Raw genomic sequence first — 22,711 nt, 5'->3', positions numbered from 1 at the left:
CTTAAAGGCGCTCACTATGGGGAAGTGAGGGAAAAGTAGAAAATAAAGATGCCCACGGAAGCTTCCATGGATGGATGAATGAATGAGTGCAGGGCTGAGCACTTTACATACCTTCCTCATTTCCTCCTCAGCCGAAATCCACCTTCTGGGATGCTACTCCCTGTGGTCTAGACCAGGAAAGTAAGGCTACAGAGGTTGAAAACTTGCTCATGGTCACCGAGCTGGCAAGTGGCAGGGAGCGAATTCAAAGAGAAGTCTGTGTGCCTCCAAAGGCCTCCCTTCCGTTATCCCAACAGGCCTTCCCAAACCATTCTCCCTCTCAGGTCCTCTTCTCTCATCTGTACAATGGGAACAAAAATCATACCTAATGCAGGACCCGACACGAACAGGTTCTCAATGAGTATCTGTGCCTTCTCTCCCAACCTCTCAGGCTTATGTATTCAGGACAGAATTTCCCCAAACCAGAAACTTCCTGCATGCATATGTTCACACAAACAGGTGCAGAGCTCCACACAGGCACATCGCCAGCGTCCAGAACTCAGTAGGCGCTTAACCAATGTGTGTTGAGCAGACAGGCATCAGTGAACGCTGACATATACTGAGACACAAAACCACAATAGGGGCTCAGGCACAGGGACAACCCCCCTCCCGCAACGATTCCTGCCAATTATCCTCCTTTGCCACCACCACCCCTGCTAGCCCAAGGCGCGGGAAATATTTAAAACAATTTTATTCATGAAAATATGCTGTACAATGCACTCTACACGGCCTCGACACGGCACACACGCACACGCACACGCTGACGGCACGGCCACGGTACACTGCCTACGATATGCGCCGGGGACGCCGCGCCCACAGCCCGCCCCGACCGGACACTTATAAATACGGGAGAGGAGGCAGGACTGGAACGGAGAAAGGGGTGTTGGTTTGGGGGGTGGATCCGGAGCTGAGACCTGCTGGAGAGGCTGAGACCAGTACTGGGGGCAGGGGGAAGGGGGGGGGGGGTTGACTCCAACCTGAGAGGAGAGGAGAGGAGAGGTTAGGGCCTGCAGGGATAGGAGGGAGGGGCTGAATCATGGGTATGGGGGCTCTAAGGGTGGCTTAGGGCTAAAGGGAAACAGCTCAGGGTGAACAGCCAATAGGTAGGTGTGGGTGTTTTCGGGAGGGGTTCCTGGCTTGGGTGGGTGGGGCTAAGACCAGTGGGAAGGTGTGAGTTGGGAATCAGATTGGAGTTCGGGGTGGGCTATCCGTCGCGGCCCTCACAAATGAAACGAAGATTCAGACCGCCTCTGGCCCCGTGCCACATCTCCCGGTTGGCATCGCCGACCAGAGCAGCCCGCCTGGCTGGTCCCCACTCCCACCCAGCCCGAAATTCCGCTCCGCCCAGGCTTCCTGCCCCAGGAGGGAGGTGGAGCGGGTCTCAGGAGTTTGGGCACGAATGGCAGGTGCCCCAGCCCCTCCCTACCACTTCCCTCAGGGGTAAACTTCTGAGGGACTTCTCTAGCAGACCTGGGGCTGCCTCCCGGATCCCCCCACCCCACCCCACCCCGTGAAGCTGGAATGGGGATGGGGCCCAGGGGATCAGGACGGGAAGACAGAAGCCCCTTGGGGGCGGGGCGGGGCGCCCGGGGGCGAGGGAAGGCGGCCCTCAGCCCGGCACCCAGCTCTGGTTGGGGGGCGGGGCCCCGGCCAGGCCAGGCGGCGGCGGAGGCAGGGCCGAGTCGAAGTTGAAGTCCATTTCGTCGCTGTCCATGAAGTCGTTGAGGATGATGGACTCGACGTCGCACTCGAGGCTCCCGCTGAACATGTCGAGGTCCAGGTCGGCCGGGAAGCGGTCGGGCGCGGCCCCCAGCGGCCCGGCGGCAGCGGCCGCGTACGGCCCCGGCAGCGCGTCCAGCAGGAGGCCACCGGGCGGGGCCCCGAAGGCGGCCGCGTGGCTCGGCGGCGCCAGGCCCGCGGCGCCCGCCTCGCCGGGCAGCGTCATAAGGCTGATGGGGTGGGCTAAGGCACTGCGCGAGGGCACCGGCGGCGCGTACGGGGCCGCGCCCTTGCCAGGGTAGGCGGCGGCCGCTCCCGCCAGCGCCAGCTCCCCGGGCGCGCCCAGCACCGGGCCGGGCCTGGGTGCGGGCGGCGGCGGCAGCAGCGCGGGCAGCGCCCCCGGGCGGAAGGGCGCGGCGGCCGGCGCGAAGCTGGCCTGCTTGTTCTCCTGGATGGTCTGCATGGGCAGGCGGCGCAGCGCGCCCAGCGCCGGAGGCCCGAAGCCCCCGCCCCCGCCGTAGGCGCCGCTCTTGCAGCCGCCAAAGTAGGCGGGCGTCCCCGCCCGGGCCCGCGGCCCGTACGCGTCCTGCGCGCCGTCCAGCAGGGCCTCGGGCAGCCCCGCGCCGCCCCCGTGCAGGCCCAGCGGGCCCCCCAGCTCGGCCAGGCGGGGCAGCTCCCCGGGGCAGCGCGCACCTAGCGCGGGCGATAGCGCGCTCGCCGGGCTCGGGTACATGAGCGGGGACGACGGCGCCAGGGCCTCCAGGGCCTCGTCGTCCTCCAATTCGGCCGCTTCCCCGAGCAGGGGTCTCCCGCCGCCGCGGAAGTCGGCCCACGCCTCGTAGTCATCGCTGGCATGCGAGGCCGGGCTGGTGGCCCACTTGGCAGCGGCAGGCACGGGCCCCGGGGCTGGCGCGCCTGGGGGACTGTCATCGGGGCTTCGCTCAGGTGCCTGCAGCTGCTTCTTCTTGCTCGCCTTGCCCTTAATGCGCAGGAACTTGGCCCCGTTGTCCATGGACACGGCCCTCCGCCGCGGGGTCTTGCCTGTCTTTCCGCCCTCGGGGTTCAGCATCCACCAGGAGCTCTTGCCCGTGCCCTCGTTCTGCACGCGGATGAAACGGGTGTGCAGCGACAGGTTGTGCCGGATGGAGTTCTGTGGCCAGAGACAAGGACATGGGTGGGGGAGTGGGATGCAAGGAGACCATGGGAAAAGAGGAGGAAGTGATGGAAAAGAGGAGGGGGAGAAAATAGAAAAGCGAGAGAGGAAGTAGAAGGGCCAGAACGGGCAGTGGGAGCAAACAGAAATGAAGGGTGGATGGGGTCGGGGGTGGGGGGGGGGGGTGTGTGGGAGAACAGGTGTAAGTACCAGGTTGGACAGGAATACCCACCTTTTCTACCCCAGAACCACCCCCCTTCCACTGCCCAGAGGGTGGGGCTGGAGCTTTGGGCCTGGCCTTTTCCCAGGAGGCCTGGCCGAACCCTGAGGGCTACTCTCAAGGAGCTGAAGCAGGGCCCCCTCTCCCCAGCTTAGCCCCGCCCCGCCTGGGGCTAGCCAGGCTGCCAGGGCCCCCCAGCAGATTATGTAAGGGCTCATGCCTCCGCGGCTCATTTGTCTGCCCCCTCCCTCCCCAGCCTGGCATGGCGCCAGGAGCCCGAAAACCCAGGGCTCCAGAAATCAATCTCGCGGTGACTGATTAAGCCCTGTTTAGAACTAATTGCTCTTTCGTGTGTGGGGAGAATAAATTACCTGCTTTAATTTCGTGTCTTTAAAATGCAACTGCAGGTAGAGAAGACTGTTAACCCTTTGCTGGGAGGGCCTGGCCAGGGAAAGCAGAATACGCTGGGGGTCTCTAAGGTGGGTATGGGCCCGAAACTCTTCCAAAATTTCCCCCAACTCTTGTGAGCTCCTGTGAACCCTTAGAAGTCTTGGATCCCAGCAAGCTCCTCAGAGCACATCCATCAGCCCTGGGGACCTCAGAGCCCACCTCTACACAGTGCCCACCTTCAGGCCAGCCCAGCTTTCCAGCCCGCCCTCCCTTCCTGACCACCTGACGCACAGTAACTCTGCTCCCAAAAGCCCCTTCCTGGTGGAAGCTTCACAAAGTCCCCACGAATCAAGTGGCATAATCCCCGTTTATAACAAGAAGATCAAGGCTCAGAGAGTTGAACTGGCTTGTCCAAGGCTACACAGCCCTTTTAGGTACCTCCCTGGGCTCTACCTCTGCCACCCTGCACACACTCTCTTCTAAATTTCTGCTGTGCCAGCCTCTAGTGCTCCCTATGTCATGGCCCGCTTTTGCAAAGAAGGTGGGGAGGGGGCCATAGCTCCAATGACCTGGCTCCCCAGAGGCACCTGAAGGAGTAGAACTTATGCTGAGCCTGGAGGCCTACCACCTAGTGGCCTTGACCTCCGGATTCAGGCACTGCTGTGGAAACAGCATGGGCTTGGCTATCAGAAGAGCTGGGCGGGATGCCTAGCTCTTTTCGGCCACCTAGCTACGTGACCATGGAATACTGACTCAATCTCTATGAGCCTCAGGGCCTCAGTGAACTACTCTGGCAAAAATGGGCACCATTCAGTGAAATGAAAGCTCAGAAAGCTGTAAAATCACTACCTGAGGTCATGTGTGTGGGTACCGATTGGTGAATGCACCAGGTGCTCGTAAACATTGGTTAAAGCCCTCACTCTGGCCAGAAGACCACACTGTTAGATCACCCAACAGACCTGCTCTGTCTCTACCTCCCTAATATCGTGTCCTGAGTATAACTGTGGTAGGCACCAACAAGTCTGGGAAGCTGGCATTACCCCATCTCACTGTACCAGGGAACAGAGGCCCAGAGGCATGATGTAATTTTGCCCAGGATCCCACAGGCAGCAATGCCAGGTACTACCCAGATCTAGCCAGTTCATGGACCTAATCGTAATTCATTTTTCTGCCCAGCCCCATAACCACTGACGGGTGAGGGCCCTCCCTCCTGCCTCCTTCCCATCAGTCTCCCTAAGGAGGGAGTATATCACCCAGGATTTATTTCCACTCTCACCCCAGTTCTAGGTACTGACCTGACCCCTCAAGCCCTGCACCCCCCCCCCCCCCAGCTCTCTATCGCTGGCACTTTCCGGTTGTGGGAGGTGACAACTCCAAGGCCCCTCTCAGCGTTGCCCTGCCTGGCTTCCCCTGGGGCCCTGAGAAGAGGGGAACTAGACCCCCAGGGAATGGTGCTCCCTTAAGTAGATACCCCCTTCCCACTCCTGCCCTTACACCTGGCTCCCTAGCCCCTCCTCCACACCTGTGTTCAGAGGCCTCAGGGGCCTCAGTTCTCCCCACGGGACTGTCTGGCTTACCAGAGGCTCCACCTCCTAGCCTCTCCAGCTGGAGGTTGGTCAGGGAACACAACTCTTTATCAATGATCAATGTCACTATGTGCCGGCCTGGTTCTGAGTGCTGGCAGCAGGAGAGAAGGAAGGACATTGCCAAGTGCTGGCACCTACTCAGTACCTGCTTGTTCAGCCCTAGGTGTTATAAGCACTTTATCTCACGTATTCTATCAAACTCCATCCAAGTCCGGGATTGTGATCCCTATCTCAAGATGGGGAAAGTAAGGCTCAGAGAGGCTAAGTAAGCTGCCAGTCACACAGTTCAAATGGCAGAGCCAGGTGTGGATTTCGGGTTAGTCTCACTTTGAGACTAAAGGCCATCACATTCCACCACGGGAGAGGGAAACAAGTCAGGGAATTTCCAAAGAATCTTAGGAAGCCGGTACTCTAGTGCTTCTCAAACTTTCCATGTAAACTATCCCTAGAAGCTGGCAGCAGGGGAGGACTGGGGGCATGTTGCAAGGTCAAAATTTCCTATTAAGCCTTGTGCTTCCATTTCTAGCATTCAGGGGGGATTTTGCATTGTACTTCATAATGCATCTAAGTTCCGTGAATATAAAAATAATGTTTTAGATTATCTGTACCAAGAGCATATGCTCTGGGCCTATGAAGCTTTGCACCCTTCCCCACTCTGTTCTGTGCCTGGCCAGGTACCCCTGGGGCCTTGAGCTCCAGTCTGAAACCGTTGCTGGTCCAACCCAGAGAGAAGAAAGGACTTGCCCAAGGTTGCCCAGGACCCGGTCGCAGAACAGGGATTTGAGCACAGGCCTCCTGGCCCCCAGCATGGTGCTCTTTCCACTCCCCCAAGCCTCGCCTGGGCAAGCCTGTCCTTCTCTCCGGGCCTGTTCCCCCACCTGGCCACCGATGAGCTGTGCCAACTGTCGACACTGCAAGTGCTTGAAATCATCCAGTCCAGAGGCTTTCAAACTTTTTTTTTCTTTTTTTGTAAGTAGGGGAACTCTGTTGGTATAGGGAATCTAATGCAAAACTGAGTGTTACACACTCAAGCCACCAGGGAGCGGGGACGGGCTGCCCGGAGCTAGGCTGGCTCAGCACCCCTGGCCCTCTCACCGAAAACCAGGCCCCTGTGGAGGGGATTCTGCAGGCCAGATGGGGCAGTTGAGGCCTAGAGGGCTGCCGTACCTCGCTCAAGGTCACCCAGGGAGGTGGCCCAGGGCTGGGCAAGGACTAGCCCTCTGACTGTGGAGGTGGGTACCAGGTGTGCACCAGGGCTGTGGCCCCTGAGGAAGTCCCAGTCCTGAAGCCCCATCTGGCTCCTCAGGGCTCAGCCACCTGGTACCAGTCAGAGCTCTCAGCCGAGATCCAGTGGCGAGCACAGATCACGACTCATCCACAAGGCCTCCTGGGAGGCCAGAGGCCACAGAGGAGGTGAGGGCGGCAGAGGAGGGAGGCGCCTCTGCCAGGCAGCAGTAACCAGGGCTCCCTCTTGGAGTCACCTAGCAACCCGCCACCACAGCCACAGCCCCGGCATGCCCGGGCTCCCCTGTGCCCAGAGCTGGGCCTGGCTTCTGGGGCCTCACACCTCCCGCACCTCCACGCAGGCCTGGGGCAGGTTAGCAGGAGGGAGGCCATCACGGGGCAGAGGGAAGGGACAGTGGGTTACATCCATGCCCATCCCACTCTCCCTCAGAGCCGGGGCTAGGGCGGCTGGTCCCCTGGGGTTTCACCCACCTGGGAGAGGAGGCTGATGCAGGGTAAAGTCCATGGCCTCTGGTGTTGGGTCTGGATTCCAGTTTGGGCTCCATGGCAGTGCAACTCTGGGGCAAGGTGCTTTGAACCTCTATTTCCTCAAACAGCAACCTGCTTGCACCCTAGCTTCCCTAAAGCCCTCCACCACCCAGCAGTCACAGTGATCCCTTATATAACTTGGGTCACGTCCAGTGCTGCCCAGAGATCCTCTGATGCCCGCCCCCCCCAATCTCAGAGTAAAGAACAAAGGCCTTGCCATAACCCACCTTGACCTTCCGTGACCCCTCAGACTCCTCCCCTAACACTGTCCCGCTTGATCCCTCCCTCCTGTTCCCTGAACCTGCTAGGCACAATCCCACCCTGGGGCCTCTGTCTCAGGGGAAAACCGTTCACCCAGACCCACATCAATCTCTCCTCTCTTCCGAGTCTGTGTTCAGATACCATCATCTTTTGCCGTGAGGCTCATCCTGACCACTCTTACCATTTGCTCCTCTTCCCTGCCATTTCTTGGCCCCCTTACCTGCTCTAAATTTTTCTAAAGCAATGGTCACTTTCTAAATTAATAATTTATATATATCTGTACATTAATAAGTTCATATACCAATCATATAAATGTATAATTTAGGGGCACCTGGGTGGCTCAGTCGGTTAAGCGTCCGACTTCGGCTCAGGTCATGACCTCACGATTCATGGGTTCGAGCCCCATGTCGGGCTCTGTGCTGACAGCTCAGAGCCTGGAGCCTGCTTCGGATTCTGGGTCTCCCTCTCTCTCTCTCTGCTCCTCCCCTGCTTGTGCTCTCTCTCTCAACAATAAATAAATGTTAAAAAAAATTTTTTTAATGTATAATTTATACTCTGTACTATTTTTTTAATCTTTTTTACTTATTTTGAGAGAGAGAGAGAGATGCAGAGAGAGGGAGAGAAAGAATCCCAAGCAGGCTCTGCACTGTCAGTACACAGCCCGAAGGAGGGCTCGAACTCACAGACTGTGAGATCATGACCCGAGCTAAGATCAAGAGTTGGACGCTTAACCCACTGAGCCACCCAGGCGCCCCCGTACTTACTTATCGTCTGGTTCCCCTCACATTAGAATATAAGTTTCATGAGGGATTTTTGTCCATTTTTTACCATACCCCATGTGTTTGACACATACTAGGCATTTCATAAATGTTCGTTGAACGAATGAGAGCGAGATAGTAAAGGGGGGTTAACACCGTGTTGCAGGCAGAACGAAAGGAAACTGAGCAGAGTAGCTGGCACATGAGAGGGGCTTCCCCAAACTGGGCTGAGAGAAGGGAGCACAGGACGAGAGACAGGCACGGGATGGAACAAGTCGGGAGCAGTACGATCCAGGGGGAACTGCAGAGAAGGATAAGGGCTTCCGAGAGACTTGAAGAAGGCCTTGCAAGGTGAACGTGCGGCTGCCCTCCCCAGCCCCCATCCTGCTCCCTCCTGCTGCCCAGATAGACTGGAGTGATCCAGGGCTTGCTTCGGCCAAGGTTTCTCAGAGCCTGTCCCACCCGGGCCGGAAGACACTCCAGTGGGAAGAGAACAACCTTGTCCTTGCTGACGGTGCCTCCCTCACGGACAGGGTCTGATCCATTTGGTGGTGGCAGCTCATCTATCCAGCGGGACACCCTCATCTGTTCCCAGGACACCCTTCGCCCACGAGCAGTAATGCATTCATCTGACGGCACAACCCCATTTATCCAGCACACCAGTCCCATTTATCCAGCGAGTACAACCTCATTTGCTAACAGCACTCCATTCACCTGACGGGCCCCCTCATTTATCCAGCGGGACACCCTCATTTATCCTCCAAGTCGGAGTCTCTCCTTCTGCCTGTGGTGGGCTGTGTTCTCTGACGGTGCAACCCGACTGGCCCAGCAGGACGTCATCTCTCCTACAAGTACTCTTCATCCCCTGACAGTACAACCTCATTTATCTAATAATGCAGCCTCACCTTGCCTCCAAGTACCACCTCATTCCCTGACAGTACAACCTCGTTTATCTTCCACTACAACCTCATTTCTCCTCCCAGTACAGCTCCATTCTCTGATAGCTCACCCCATCCGTTGTTCCTCCTCCAAGCCAGAGCCTGCCAGAGCCCCAGGACAGTGGCAGGCGGGGGGGGGGGGGGGAGGGAGGGAGAATGTGGCAATGTCCCTGTCCCCTGCCTACAGAGGGCTGCCTGGTGCTATGACTATGTCCGATCTCCACCGGCCCTACAGGGCCCGCAGACCTTGAGTCCTAGGTTGCTCTGCCCAGCCACTTTCCATTTAGCCCCTCTCGGGCTAAAAAGGGCCCACAGGATTGACTTCCTCCAGCTCTCCAGTAGAGAAAAGATCCCACCCGATTTGATTTGTAGCTTTTGCTGATTTCTGCGGCATGGATACTCCCACCGCAGCCAACTTTAAGCTGCCAGCATGACATCACTGACTATAGAACTGGGAAAAGTGTGCAGGACTGGCTCTTATGAGCCCATGCAAGCCAGCTCTAGCACACCACTGACACGTGCTTCAAATACCAAGGCAGGAGAAGGGCATTACCATTACCTACCACGTGCCAGACCCAGGCTGGCTTCTTTAGATACATTTCTTCTTTCAAGCCTGATAACCACTCTGCCAATAGGTACCGCTATGTAACCCAATAGGGTTAAGGGCTCAATGACTCCTGGGGCCACAAAACTGAGAAGTTATGGAGCCAGGTCCGGGTCTCAGGGCTGTTGGATTCCAAAGCCAGGGCTCTTCCCATGCCCTCCCCCACGTGGCAGGGACACTGTCCTGCTGCCCACCCCAATGGCCATCCCCGCTTTGGTTCTCAAGCCCAAGCTTCCTGGATTTCGTCAGGCAGGAGACCCAAGTCTTGTGTCCCCCACCCACCACGAGTCCCATGCTACCTCCTGGCCTTCCTGACATCTGGGCAATGCCAGGACCCTCCCGGGTTTAGTCTTAGGTCTCATGTCCATCCGTCCAATCCCAAAGCCAGGTCTGGACATCTCTCCAGGTTTCATCACTGTCCCAGCTTTAGCTCAGCCCTTCCCTCAGGAAGCGGACCTTGCCTACCCAATGGTGATGACCATCCAGCTCCAGCTCCAGCTCCTCCCTTGAGTGCCTCCCTGGGGCCGTGTGAGTTCTCTGGCCCCCTCCATGACTCACATTTGCCCTCCCCCTCCTTCCTGCATGAAGAAAGGTGGGGAGCAGAGTGGGAATCCCAACTTCATTCATGGGACCTTGGGCCTCCCCTATAAAAGAGGGTAACAATTGTGATATTCACAGGGAGGGCTGGGACCTGGATGAGAACCTATCTGTCAAGAATCTCATCCCCTCCCTGACTCAGAGCCCTAGGAGCAGCCCCCGTCCCAACCTTTATCCCACACCCCACTCCGGGGCCCCAGGCTGGCCAGCAACACGCGCCTGTCTTGGAGTCACAGTCTCTCTGAGGGTCACTTGCTCTGCCACCTGGGCTGAAGCTGGGGTGTTCGGCGCGGACAGGCTTCCGGGCTGAACGGGATGACTTGGAGAGGCCTGAGGCCGTGTGCAAATCCTCGGTAGCAGGGTCTGTAGCGGAGGAGGGCGGGTGGCGGGGGCATCAGGGCTATAGGTGTCAACAGGTGCTTGGGCTTGGGGTCAGCGGTGGAACAGCAGTGGGCAGCCAGGGGCCAGGAGGAGCAAAATGTTGAACGCAAGGTATGAGGTCCCAAGACATCCCCCACGCCTACCCCAGAGATAGCGGAGCCCATACGCCAAGCCCGGTACAAGCAAACCAGCAGTAGAAGTCGAGGCCCACCTCTACCCAAAAGCCCATGGCTTCTCATCACTTGTGGGCTTGGGTCCAACTCCAGACTGACATACATGGCCTCTGAGGCTCTCCCGCCTCACCACCCGCATTCCCTTCAGCCCCCCTGGGCCCCAGCCCCCCTGGAGGTCTGACACCGCCATGTCTCTGCACACTCCTGTTCCCTCTGCCCCTCCTTCTGTCTCTGCTGGGCTGGTTCCTGCTGCTCCGCCAAGGCAAGCTCTGTGACATCTTTCCCGTTCCCTCTGCAAGTCCCAAAGGTAGCCGCTCCTACCTCAGCGCCACCGCAGAGAAACAGAACTACCAACCAGAGTGCGAGTGTGTATGAGTTGGCCTCGCTACTTGAACTTTGCGGAGCAACCCTGGCTCATAGTAAGTCAACACACAGGACGGAGCTCTCAGCGGCTGTGAACCGCTCAGACCTGGCAATTCTGTGCTGTTGCTGTTCAGCAAAACCTCAGGCCAGAGCTCCAGGCCTTGCCTCCTCCTCCTCACCCCTGCTTTCCCCGCCAGCTCTAGCTGCCTCTGCCCCCTCCCTGCTCTTCCTCAGCGCTTCCAGGACCCTCGGGAGAATTTAGCAAAGTAAGGGAGGAGAGAAACCACCATTTACTGAACATTCATCGTGTGCTACGCGCCATGCTGCCACAACGCTTAAAATCTTACTGTCTTTTTAACAAGCCTCTGTGTTGGTTCAGTGTGCCTATTTCACAGATGAGAAACTGAGGCTTCGAGAGACACCTGGAGCTGCCCAAGGTCACGTGGTATAAGTGGTGCTGCAGGAATTCACACCCAGGGCCCCTGTTCTTCCTCCCACCCTGAGATGCCTCTAAGGAGGCGCCCAGGCCAGGTAGAAGCTCCCAGGTGGGCCTAGGGTAGGAGTGGGAGGGAGGGGGTTGCTGTCCATACTGGCTCATCAACTCCTCCGCAGACTCTTGCCTCCCTCGTCCAAGACTGATGGGGATCCCTAGACGCAAAGCCATTCAGGCCTCTCCCTATCTCTCCTCAATCTGAGCCCTGTCCCCTCTGTAGGCAGCACCTCCCTACAGCCCTGCCCCAGGCCCTGGGAGCAGCTGCAGTGACCTCACCCAGCCCTGCCCTGGGCCCAGCTCTGGGGAGGGCCCAGCAGCTGTGCCCCAGCCCTGTAGGCTGGCTCCTAGGGGGGAAAGAGGAAGAGTGGGCACAGCGCCAAGAGAACCATCTGCTCTCCCAGGGGCACGGCCACCCGCACAGACACTGGCCTCTCCCCCAGGGGCTGCCCTTGGCCCTCTGTCCCCATGCCAAGGGGCTCCAGGAGCCCAAGGCAGCCCACCCAGACCGGGGCACCAGCCCTCATCTGCCATCTGTCTTCTGGATACTGAGAGGTCTTTGCGGGACACGTTGGAGCATGAACGTCCGCTGGAAAATGAACAAGTGCCCAGGGTAAGCTCTGGGTGTAGAGGCCAGAGGCCAGGGCTGGGTGTGCTGAGGGCTGCATGCCCCAGCCCCAGCCCCAGCCTAGCTGGGCTAAGAGCCTGAGATCCCCTGGGGGGAGGGGGCCTCCATCCCCTCACATCTGCTCTGCTGGCAGGTGCCTCTGGCAGAGGGCAAGCCCCCTTCCCCCACAGCCCCAGCTCAGGTTACAGAGAAGGCAAGGCCAGCAGAGGACAGGGGGAGGGGACAGACGGGGTGGAGGAGGCAACACAGCATCCCAGAGTGTTGGGGGAGGGGAATTCGGATCTCTGGATGGGAGAGAGCCAGAGAGCCAGAGAGGGAAGGGCCATGCCCAAGGTCACACAGCCTCCCCAGTGGGCAAAGAGAAGCCCGTGTCCAGGGGCAGGCAGCCCTGGGTTCAAGGGTGACCTTGAGCAAACCACTGCCTTCATCTGTGAAAATACAGAGCCTAAAACCTGCCTGCTTCCCTCCCAAGCCCTGAGGAAAGCTCTGCAGGCCAGAAAGCAGTGGGTCAAGTGGGGGCAGGTTGAAGCTTATCCTGAATAGCCAACACCTCCGGACAGAAAGGGAGGCATCAGAGGAAGGACCACTGGCCCCCAGCACACACATACACTCGCACAAGTCAGTGTCTCTCAAGGATCAGGGCCCAGGATCCCCGCCCTACACAGCAGTGGGGAAGGGATTCCTTTCCTTTCTCAGAGCAACGTATAGCAGTAATGACATCTGCTCGGGCATAAGTCCTATCATTATCCCACTTTGTAGAGGAGAAAACTGAGGCTCAGTTGCCCAAGGCCACCCAGGGCCAGGTTCCGCTCCTGCCCACTGCCTCCAAGACTCCTATAAGCACACCACCCTGTCTCACTTCTAAGATCCTTAAGGGACCTCAGGCCTGCTTCTTGGATTCTTTGGGCCTCTACCGTCTCAGGCTCATCTTCTCCCCTGGACCCCAGTACCAGGCCCACACTGGGTGCCCAAGCCAGTCTTTCCCCCTGTCCACACCATCCTCGAATGATCTCTCTGCCTGTATCACTCCCCAGCGTGGAGTGCCAGCTCCCTGGCTTGATATTCAAGACTGCTCTCCTTTAGAGCCCAGCTTGCTTCCCTAGCTTTGAGTCCAGCTGTGCTCTGACCAACAGAACCGGACCCCATGGGGCTCCTAAAGGAGGGTTTGACCTCCTTTGTCTGGTTCCCCAGACAATATCTGTATTCTCCGAATACCCAGGGCTCATTATGTGGCCTTCCCTCATGACCCTGAGCCATCTTTATCCTGAATCAAATTCAGGAGTCCTCATCTTACCTCCCCAGTTTGACCTGTGGGCCACTCAAGGTCAGGGAGCCAGTCTGGTTCCTCTGAGCAGCACTGTCTTGGGTGGGTTACACCTGTAGTTAAGGTGAATGGAGGAAGCTGTCGGCAGCCTTGGGCTTGCAAATGGCGTGGGGAGTGGGGAGAAAACACCACATTGGGCTGCTCGGGGCTTGCCCTCAGGGAGCTCTGTCTGAGAAAGGGAGCCAGGCACCCCTGGAGTCATCCCCCAGGGAGGGCGTGATCAGCTTGGACAGGCCTGGCCAGCACTCTGGGCTAGCGAGATGTTAGCCCTGGGGAATTTCATTTCTGTCGCTTACAGCAGGATACAGTGAAAGCCACCTTCTTTCTCTAGACTTAGTTTCCTCCTCTGCAAAACCGGTAGAGTCACAGTACCAGCTTCACAGGGTGCTGTGAGAATTAGACGAAAGCATGTGTAATGGCACATGGCGGTTGAATCCCCGGCTAGAATAGTTCACTGTGGCTAATTCGAGGGTCAGAAGGTGGGAGGTCGGAGTGATGTGGCTGGAGAGACTGACTGGGACCAGGGGGCCAAGGCCTTGAGTGTCATGCTAAGGCCCCTGGACTGGACCCTGTGGGAACAACCCGGCACTGTACACACAGGGAGCTATCAGAGAACAGGGGCTGTGACTTTCAGCTCCTCACTGGTCCAGTTCCAGAGGCTTGCTGAGAATTTACACCAACATGCATCCTCCCCTCCTGTAGCCAAAGGCTCCCAGTGGCACAGGGTGTCAGCCCCGGCTGCTTGTTTCATCCTTTCCAGCTGTGTCTATGCAGTGTGATGCCTAAGCGAGGGGAAAGGTGTCAGGGCTGTGGAGTCAGTCCCTTGGACCTGACTGCATGACTTTCAGTTCTCTGGAGGAAACAAAAAAGCGAGGCGAGGAGGGGGCTTCACCTGGGCCGCCTGCTTGGAGAAGAAGCTGGTCTACACTGGGAGCAGAAGGGAGGTACAAGCAGGAGCTCGGGACACTACCACCTGAGGCACTGGCTCAGGATCTGGTCCGTCACTAGACAGACCTGTTAGAATCAGAGCCACTGAACTAGGACTAGAAACCTGTATTATTTATTTAAAAACTTCCAGGTGACTCGGATCATCAACCACGTTTGCCAACAACGAAGGATTTAAGGTAGGAATTCTCAGAGAGATGTAGTGGGTTCCAGAATCACCTGAGAGGTGGGCCTGTATTCAATCCACCCAAGCACCCAGCCTAGTTTCTGAAGGGTGTCACAAGGGATCAGTCCATGAGTCAGTAGCTCCCTCGATGAGCATTTGACAACGGCAGCAGGTATGGGGTGTGAAAGTGGCAAATGCAAAGGTGTCCTGAGATTGTAGGCAGCAGGGAAAGCAGGAGGGCGGGCAGGGCCTGGCCAAGGCCAGCTGAGGGCCCAGGGGTCGAAACAGAGCAGTTTGAGCTTGGTTGGCTCGCAGGGGAACTGAGGAGCCCCAGAGGGTTCTGGAGCATGAGTGAGCCTTGGGGCACAGGAGCATTAGGGTGTGTGGGGCTAAGGCTGCACAGCACAAGGGGGAATACAGACAGGTCTGTGTCTAAATCCAGGCTCGGCCTCATCCCAGCTATGCTGCCCTGGCCAAGTGACTTCACCTTTCTTGGCCTCCATTTCCTCAACTGCAAAATGGGGCTATTAACACATATCTGGCAGGATCCAGAGACGATATAAAAAGAGAATGTATGCGAAGTGCCCAACTGCCTAGCACCCAGACGTTAATTCTTGTTCCCCTTCCCACAAGAGGCACCCCTCTTTAGAGACCAGAAAGGTTTCTCTGCAAAGAGGGAGGCCCCAGGGGGAGGGTGTGGGAGGCCCCTCCCCCACACGCCACCTGGCCCCCCTCCCACCTCCACATATGGGTTGGGGGGTGGGGAGAGGCAGCAAACAGCCAAACCCTCCCAAACAGGAGTTGGTTTCCATGGTAACCAGGGTGCCAGGAGGAAGGGGGGCGCTCCAGATCCAGCTGTCCCCCTGAGCACCCTACCCAGGGCCCAGAGCCTTAGCTAATGCCCACCCAGCACCCTGCACCCCCCATCTGCCTGCTCCGGGGGCCCGCTGAGACTGCCATGCGCGCTCCATTCATTGTGTCCAATGTTTGCAACCTGGGTACTGCCAGGGGCAGGGGAGGCATCCCCAAGCAGGAATCCCAAGTTCAAGTCCATCCACACCTGTAATCAATCATATGCTTGCACCCATGAGAAATCCTATCAGTGCTTTGTGCCCTGGGTCCCAACTAACCCCTCATGGCTCCTAGAACCCGACTGTGTCAGTTGCAGCCTGAAAGAACCAGGGATCCAGTTAAGGCCCTTTGGACACGCAAGAGAACACCAAGGACCAGAATGGGGAAGAGCTTTGCTCCAGCTCACACACTGGATCACATTCCCTCCCGGGTGCTCTGTGGATGCTCTGTCCACCCCTCAGCAGTTCCGACTCCACAGCTCCAGCTGACCCCAAGCAGCTGAACTAATATACCAGGACACAAGTGATGCTCCAGGGGGTTGGACCACTGCCAGGGAGAAGGAAGGAAGTGCTAACAACTTTAAGACCTGTCTTGCAATACAATGGGCAGTCCCAGAGGGCAGCCACTCAGTCACCAGGGGTGTGTGAGAAGGGGACGGAGCTGGGGAAGGAGGCTTGGAAAGTAGTGTTGGGTTCCATGACTCCCCACCTTCCCTAGAGACCTGAAGTCTGATTTGGAGGTGGAAGGGGGGGGGGGGGGAGGCATGCGTAGCCACCCCCAAGCTGGGAGGCAAGCTCATAGGCTGCAAATAGCGAGGGGCTGCTGGTGAGCCTCCCACAGGTAAGGGAGACAGTGAGGTGAGGAGGGGGCTCCCCTGCTATAGCCAGTACGTCCTATCCCAGAAGCTCATATCCACACCTAGCTCATGACCACCCACCCCCACTCCTCAGAGGACCCAGACAGAGGGGGGTTCCACAACCCCCAGGACCCTGTGCGGTGGCCACTACCAACTGCGGCTCAAAGACATGACTGTGGATTGCCCGGAAGGAGCCTGCACCCTTTCAAGATCCAAACACGAGCCCCCTCCTCCAGCCCCAATGGCACAGAAAAGGCTTGAGTTTGGGGGTCAGAAAGGGGTTCAATTCCCAGGCCGGACACTTCCTAGGGACGTGACCCCAGGGCAAGTCACTTCTCCCCCTGGGATACAGGGATGCTAGTGCCTCTGGAAACATGGTGGCCAGAATGTGAATGGATCTGCGCTGGACTAGGGGGCGCCTCTTTCCTGGCCCTCTCAGTCCGCCCCGTCTCTGGCAGAGGCCCCCAACTCCAGTCAGTCCCCAAGCTGGAGTCCTCAGGGTGTGTGCAGAGAGGGGGGCCCCAACCCGCAGAAAGTGGGGGCTGGGGGGGCGCTGAACTTTCGAACCCGCAAACCCCCCGCGCCGTTCATTACCTTAACACGAGTTAAAAATAACCGTCTCATCTCTTTAAATTAGTCTGTCTGCAATTACCGCCTGGCACGGCGCTGCCCGCCATCGTCCCGCTGGAGCGGCGCCAGGTGGCAGGCGGGGCCCTCACCCTGTCTGTCCGTCTGTCTGTCTGTCTGTCTCCGCGTCCCCCCTTCTCCCCGCGGCAACCCAGGGGGCATCCCCGCAACCCAGACTCCAGAGCTCCCCAAGTTGCGCAGGGAGGGGGCCGGGCCCAGGCGCTGGCGGGGAGCGAGGGGGCCGGCGGGGAGCAGAGGACTGGGGTGGGGGCTCGGGAGCCGGGCGGCGGGGGAGGGGCGCCGGGAGGCCCGGGAAGCCGGAAGGGCCCGCAGCGCGCCAGCGCTCGTGGGTGGGTGTGAGCAGGTGGCCGTGGGAGTCTGCCGGGCGTGCCAGCAACTGTGCCAGGAGCGGCTGGCACGGGCTCGTGCCCAGGAGGCGGGCAGCTGCCAGCCCCCAGCTCGTGCAGTGCGGGGGGTGAGGACACCCCCCAACCGGGGCTCACACCGCCTCCTCCCGCACCCCCACCAGCCCTTGGGGCTGGGGATCCCCGGAGGACAAAGAAGGAGGAGGGAGCCCTGCTGGAGCAAGCTGGAAGGAGGCGAGAAGCGGGAGCCCTCTGCACTCACAACTACTGCTCAGCCTGGCTGTAACAGGACCCCTCTCCCAGAGGTCTCTCCATCGGTCCCTCCTTCCACCCCACCTAAGACCTACTGGCCAGCCTCGGCCAGATGGGGGTAGCACCACCCCTCAAGACCCCATCCCCCAACCACAGGGCAGCTCCAGGCCCTGAGGGAAAAGGGAAGTCCCCATCCACTGTGCTCCTCCCCCATCAAGCCTGGGGACTGGAATGGGAGGGACCCAGGCCTGGCCTGGGAGCTCTCAGGGGAGCTGGCAGCCAGGAAACACAAAAGCAGGAAGAACAACTCCAGGGGCCGCTAAATGGAAGGAGCACCAGGACCCACAGCAGCCTGGAAGGCTTCCTGGAGGAGTTGTGCACCAGGGAAGATGGGGCTGGAGCATCCGAGAAGTGGGAGGCTCTACCCGGTTGTCTGACAAACACACTTCTAGGACACTGCAGAGGGAGGAGGACCTCCTGTTCAAGCCCTCACCCAGGGCCTGGAGACCCTCCACCCTGAGGGAAACACTATCAGCCTTTTCGGGGGGGTCTCCAGCACCAAGCCGAGCCTCTCTGCAGGCTTCAGCTTGTTGGGGGTCCTGGCACCTGCTGCTGATCTTGCCTCCTCCTGTTTCTATCCTCAGCACCTTTGACTACCTCCCCACATCCGAGGTGGGACCACAGGGCAAAGGCCAAGCATGTGGGCCCTTCCTGATCTGGCCCGCTCCGCCTTTCCTGTGCCACCTTCCATCCATCCCTAGGAGCTACTGGTTCTGGCCTGGCCCGCCCAATGGTCTAGTACAGTTCTACCTCCTTGCCTTTGCGTATGCAGTCAACATCCCTGGAGAGACTTTCTCCCAAATTCTGCCCCCCAATGAAGACAGCCCAGATCAAGTGCCACCTTCTCTGTGAGGGTTTGCCTGGGCTCCGAGGGGGTCTAACCTGCCCTCCCTGCACCCCTGCCCCCATCCCCAGCCCTTCCTGCCTGTAAAATACACAGCCTGGGTGTGGAGCCCTGATGCATCCTGAAGGCAGGCCCGACGCCTTCCCCTTTGGTCCCCCATCCTCCATCTAATACAAGGTTTGGTACACCCCAAGGATTCAGGTGCAACACCTATGTGGGGGAGGGGAGGGAGGAAGGAACAATGGGCCCCAGCCCCAGGCCTGGCACCTGAGGTGTACAGAAGCCTTGCTAAGCACAGACTGGCCCCAGGAGCTGGGGATTATCCCTCCACTGGGTTCCTGGAGGGACTGAATGGGAATGGGGTGGGGTGGGGTGGGGAGCAGGAATGAGAGGAGGAAAAGGATGGGGGGTGGGGCAGAATGAGGGCAGCCACTGAGGGAATGAGATGGGAAAGGCCAGAGGCCCCCCTGAACAGCCCTCATCCAGTGCCTGGGTGGTCTCGGCCAGGGCCTGGGTCACAAGCCCAAGCCTCAGGCTCCCTCTCCCATGCCCCAGCTCAGGACCCGCCTGCCAGGGCTCTTTCCTTCCTGAGCCAGGTGCAGGGAGGACCAGTGTGTCCCTAGCACCGTGGTGCAGTGGTAACCACTTCCAGTAGGTAGGCAGGAGACCTGGGCCGTCATCCAAGGCCTGCCGCTCACCAGCGGCCTAAGGAGTTCCGTCCCCTTCCGGGGCCTCAGTCACACCGCCTGAGAAATGAACTCATGCGACTATGTTATATCTCCAAGCACATTCCCAGTCCCATTCTAGGATTTAGACCTGCCCCTGTTCAAAAGCCATCTGGGTCCCCCTCCCACACCCAGTGCCAGCAGGACACTATTCCAGAGACTCTATGGGGCCTCGGAGGGAGACACACCTGGATTGGAGTCCAGCTTTCCCATCTACCGACTGTGTGACCTTGGGCAGTTCACTCCTCCACTCTGCGCCTCAGCGCCCAGCTCTGTAAATGGTGACAGTAAAACCCACCTCAGGGACTGCTGAGGGCATTAAAGGAGACACCGGACACGATGCCCGGAGGTGCCTGGCACGGGGCTTGACCCCGAGACCCTGCATGAACTGCAGCTCTCCCCCAGCATCCAGCCCCATGTCTCCTCTTGCCGGCGTCCCCCACCAGCCCTCATCCATCAAGCTCAAGCGGAGTTCCACCTCCTACAAGAAGCCCTCCTAGCTTACTCTGGCCCACAGTACCCTCCCCAGCCTCAGTATCTTCTGCACCAGCCACCCATTTCCTCACACTCTCACCAGATAAGCACTGATGGCTCCCCAGTGCCAGGCTCTACGCTGGCTGCTGTGGGCACAGAGATTGCTCCCACACTGCCACTGTCTTCTAAAGGGGGTGTGGGGAAGGGAAATGAAACAAGACACAAAAGACTGAGCCCTGTGACAGGCGGGGAGAGGGCCAGAGAAGAGGGAGTCCTTAGCTAGCTAAAAGGGGTCAGGGAAGGCTTCCTGGAAGAGGCATCCAAACGCTATGCTCTTGAGGACAGGAAATCTACAGGGAGAAGTGAACAGTGGGACAATGCATGGGGACAGGGAGGGAGGTGGGAGCAAAGCTGCAAAACCCAAAAGCAGTGCCCACTTAGGAGGAATAAGTGTTCTGGTGGGGTCTGAGACCAGGGGGACTGGAGAGAGGGTGTGGAGGGAGACTCACGTGAGTGCCTCCAACCTGTGCCTCTACCCCCATAGTGGTCAGAGAGAGACAGAGAAGCAGCCAGCACGAAGCCTGAGAGTCACGCGCCCCCAGGTCAGAGCACTGTGGCCCCTACGAGGCAGCCACTGGGCAACCAGAGCTGTCCACGTCCACAGGCCTCCTCCTCCTCTGGCACACCTCCTTCCCCTGACCCTGTCTGCAGCCACCACTAGGCACAGCTCCCTCCCTCCATCTAGGCAAGCCCCCCTTGCAGAGACCCCTCTCCCACAGGAGGCCTAACAGCTCAGAGGCCTTAGGCACAGCCCCTACAACCTCCTCCTTCTGCAAAGGCACCAACTATCCCCATTCCTGGACAAGACGGCCAGAGGAGGGTCTGGAGGCCACAATCCAGTCAAGCCCTTGTCCTCTCCCAAGATGGCTCCCCCCTTTCCACTGGATGGCACGGAGGCCTTCCTGGGGTGCCCCTGCCCCTCCCCTCCCCTCCCCTCCCAATCCATCTGGGCTGGGAAAGCCAGGAGAGTGGAAGACAGCCTGGGGTGGGCAGGGACAGATCCCCAGTCCTCAATACCCTGCCCTCACACCAGCAGAGGTCATCACCATGCTGACCCAGGCAAGGGGGAAGAAGAGCTGCCCCGTGGAGAGGTCAGATCCCAGCTCACCTGACCAGCTCCCCACCCCAGGCTGGCTGGTGCCCTAGGGTGAACTCCTGACACCACGGGAAGAACTGTGGGCTCAGGGTGGCACTCCTTCCTTACCCTGGAGCCAGCTCCAGGGAGGACAGTGGGAAAGATTTGGGGGGAAAGCAGGGGCTGGCCCCAAATCATTATTCCGGCTCTTTAAGGAGGGTGCCCTGGGTGGAGAGGGTAAAACAAGAGTAACACACAAAGCAAACTCGTGGGGGTGAAGAGGGGGCCCCCTAATACCCGAGGCCTGGAAACGGGTTCCTCTGCTCTGCTGCCAAGGATGGGGTGGGGGTGTCCCTCGGGGGTGCTTCAAAGTAGCAGTCCCTTGTCACCTCACCAGACCTCCCACCCTGCATCGAGAGCACGCACACAGCTGCTCCCAGCACGCCCCCGCCTGTCTGCCGGCCAGCCCCACTCCCCGGGCACACACTCCGTGACCCCAAGGGGTGCCCCGGGGCCTCCCTCCCGACGGCTCACTGGGAATCCGGACGGCTCACTGGGAATCCGGACGCACCTAGCGGCCCCTGGAATCCCCAGCCGGCGACCCCAGCCCCCCTCCCCAGCCGGACGCTCCCACCTTCCAGCCCGCCGAGCTGTTGCTGTCGCCTTTATCCTTGAAGTAGGGCACGTAACGGACCATCCAGTCGTAGATCTGCGAGAGCGTGAGTCGCTTGTCCGGGGCGCTCTCGATGGCTTTGGTGATGAGGTCGGCGTAGGACAGGTTCCCCCACGCGTTCCGCCGGGAGCTCTTCGCTTTCCGCAGCGGTCCGACCTCCGCGCCCAGCGGCGGCGCTGGGGCCATCGCCGGGGCCGTAGCCCGGCGCTCCGGCCCGCAGTCCTCGGCGCCCTCAGACACCCCTGAACCCAGCGCTCCGTCCTCGTCGCCGGCCAAGTCGGGCTGCGGCAGGGGCCAGGTACACGAGCGCGGCCGGCTCTGCGGCGCGAAGTCCGGGTCCACGTCCACCTGATGCGCTCGCAGCTTAGCAGCCATGGTCCCGCCCGGCTCGGGCGAGGAAGGGAGGGAGACTCCGCGGAGGGTGGGCGGGCGGCTCCGGGATCTGCGCGCCCCGGGGAGGCCCGCGGGAGGGGTCCCTGGCGGCGCCGGCTCAACCGCGGGGCGCCATGGGCCGGGGCGCGGAGACAGGGGGCTGGACACGCTGGGAATCCCGAAGAGAGGGAAAGATGGGGGCAGCGAGGGAGCGGCGGCCCCGGAGCCCAGCGGGCACACACCTCGCCCAGCCCCGCTTCTAGCACCTGCCGCCTGCTTGCGCCTGCAGCCACCACCGCCACCGTCGCTGCCGCCGCTCCCCCGGCGCCGGCCCCGCACGCGGGCCCCGCTCTCCCGGGACGAGGCCGGATTGCACCATGCCGGAGCCCGAGCCCGTGCCGGAGCCCGCGCCGCCGCCGCCGCCGCCGCCGCCCCGTGAATGCCGCCGCCGCCGCCGCCGCCGCTCCGGCTCCAGCGCCAGCTCCCGCGCCTGCCGCGCTCAGCGCCGGCTGCACCTCGGGATGGGCGGGGGACGGGGAGGGGGCGGGCCCGGCGCGGGAGAGGGCGGGGCGTGCCCGCCCGCGGCCACGGAATCCTCGGCCTTCCCGCGTGCCCCGCCCGTGGGCTGGGGGTTGAGGCGCGGGGCTCCCGGCTCAGGGCGACCCCGTCGCAGCCCCCGCACGCAACAGCGCCGCCTACGGAGCAGGGGAGGAGCGGCGGGAGCGACCCCGCCCCCTGCTCAGCGCTGGGGGAGGGGGCGCGGGGGCGGGGCCCGAGCGCTCTCATTGGTCCGCAGCCCAGCTGTCCCGCCCACGGACTCGGCAGGATCCCTCCCAGAAGCGCGTCAGCGGGTTATTGTTACAACCCGGGGTTTCCCGGGGCAACGGGGATGGGGCGGGGCTCAGAACCCTTGGCCCCGCCTTCTACTCCCGAGGGGAATGCCCCGCCCCCTGCTTCCAGACCCCCGG

The 22,711-nt window shown here is 60.0% G+C and overlaps 1 protein-coding gene across 1 annotated transcript; it reads right to left on the bottom strand.

Moving 5' to 3' along the window:
* Positions 1-713: 713 nt before the first annotated feature.
* FOXO6 (forkhead box O6) lies at positions 714-22,371 on the bottom strand. Its single transcript, XM_043574595.1, has 2 exons — positions 21,333-22,371; positions 714-2,908 (listed from the first exon to the last, which is right to left on the bottom strand). Exons 1-2 carry the CDS (start codon positions 21,744-21,746, stop codon positions 1,649-1,651), a joined length of 1,674 nt encoding a protein of 557 aa, XP_043430530.1. The 5' UTR covers positions 21,747-22,371; the 3' UTR covers positions 714-1,648.
* Positions 22,372-22,711: the final 340 nt, after the last annotated feature.

Source organism: Prionailurus bengalensis, chromosome C1 (genome assembly GCF_016509475.1).
Source record: "Prionailurus bengalensis isolate Pbe53 chromosome C1, Fcat_Pben_1.1_paternal_pri, whole genome shotgun sequence".
NCBI classification, from domain to species: Eukaryota; Metazoa; Chordata; class Mammalia; order Carnivora; family Felidae; genus Prionailurus; species Prionailurus bengalensis.
The sequence above is the reverse complement of the archived record's forward strand: the minus strand, read 5'-3'. Positions and strand labels throughout refer to the sequence as shown.

Excerpts from the sequence above, each read along its gene's own strand:
- FOXO6 (XM_043574595.1), bottom strand. The coding sequence starts at position 21,746 with ATGGCTGCTAAGCTGCGAGCGCATCAGGTGGACGTGGACCCGGACTTC. Across the intron at positions 2,909-21,332 it reads ACAGCTCGGCGGGCTGGAAG|AACTCCATCCGGCACAACCT; the intron begins GTGGGAGCGTCC and ends CTCTGGCCACAG.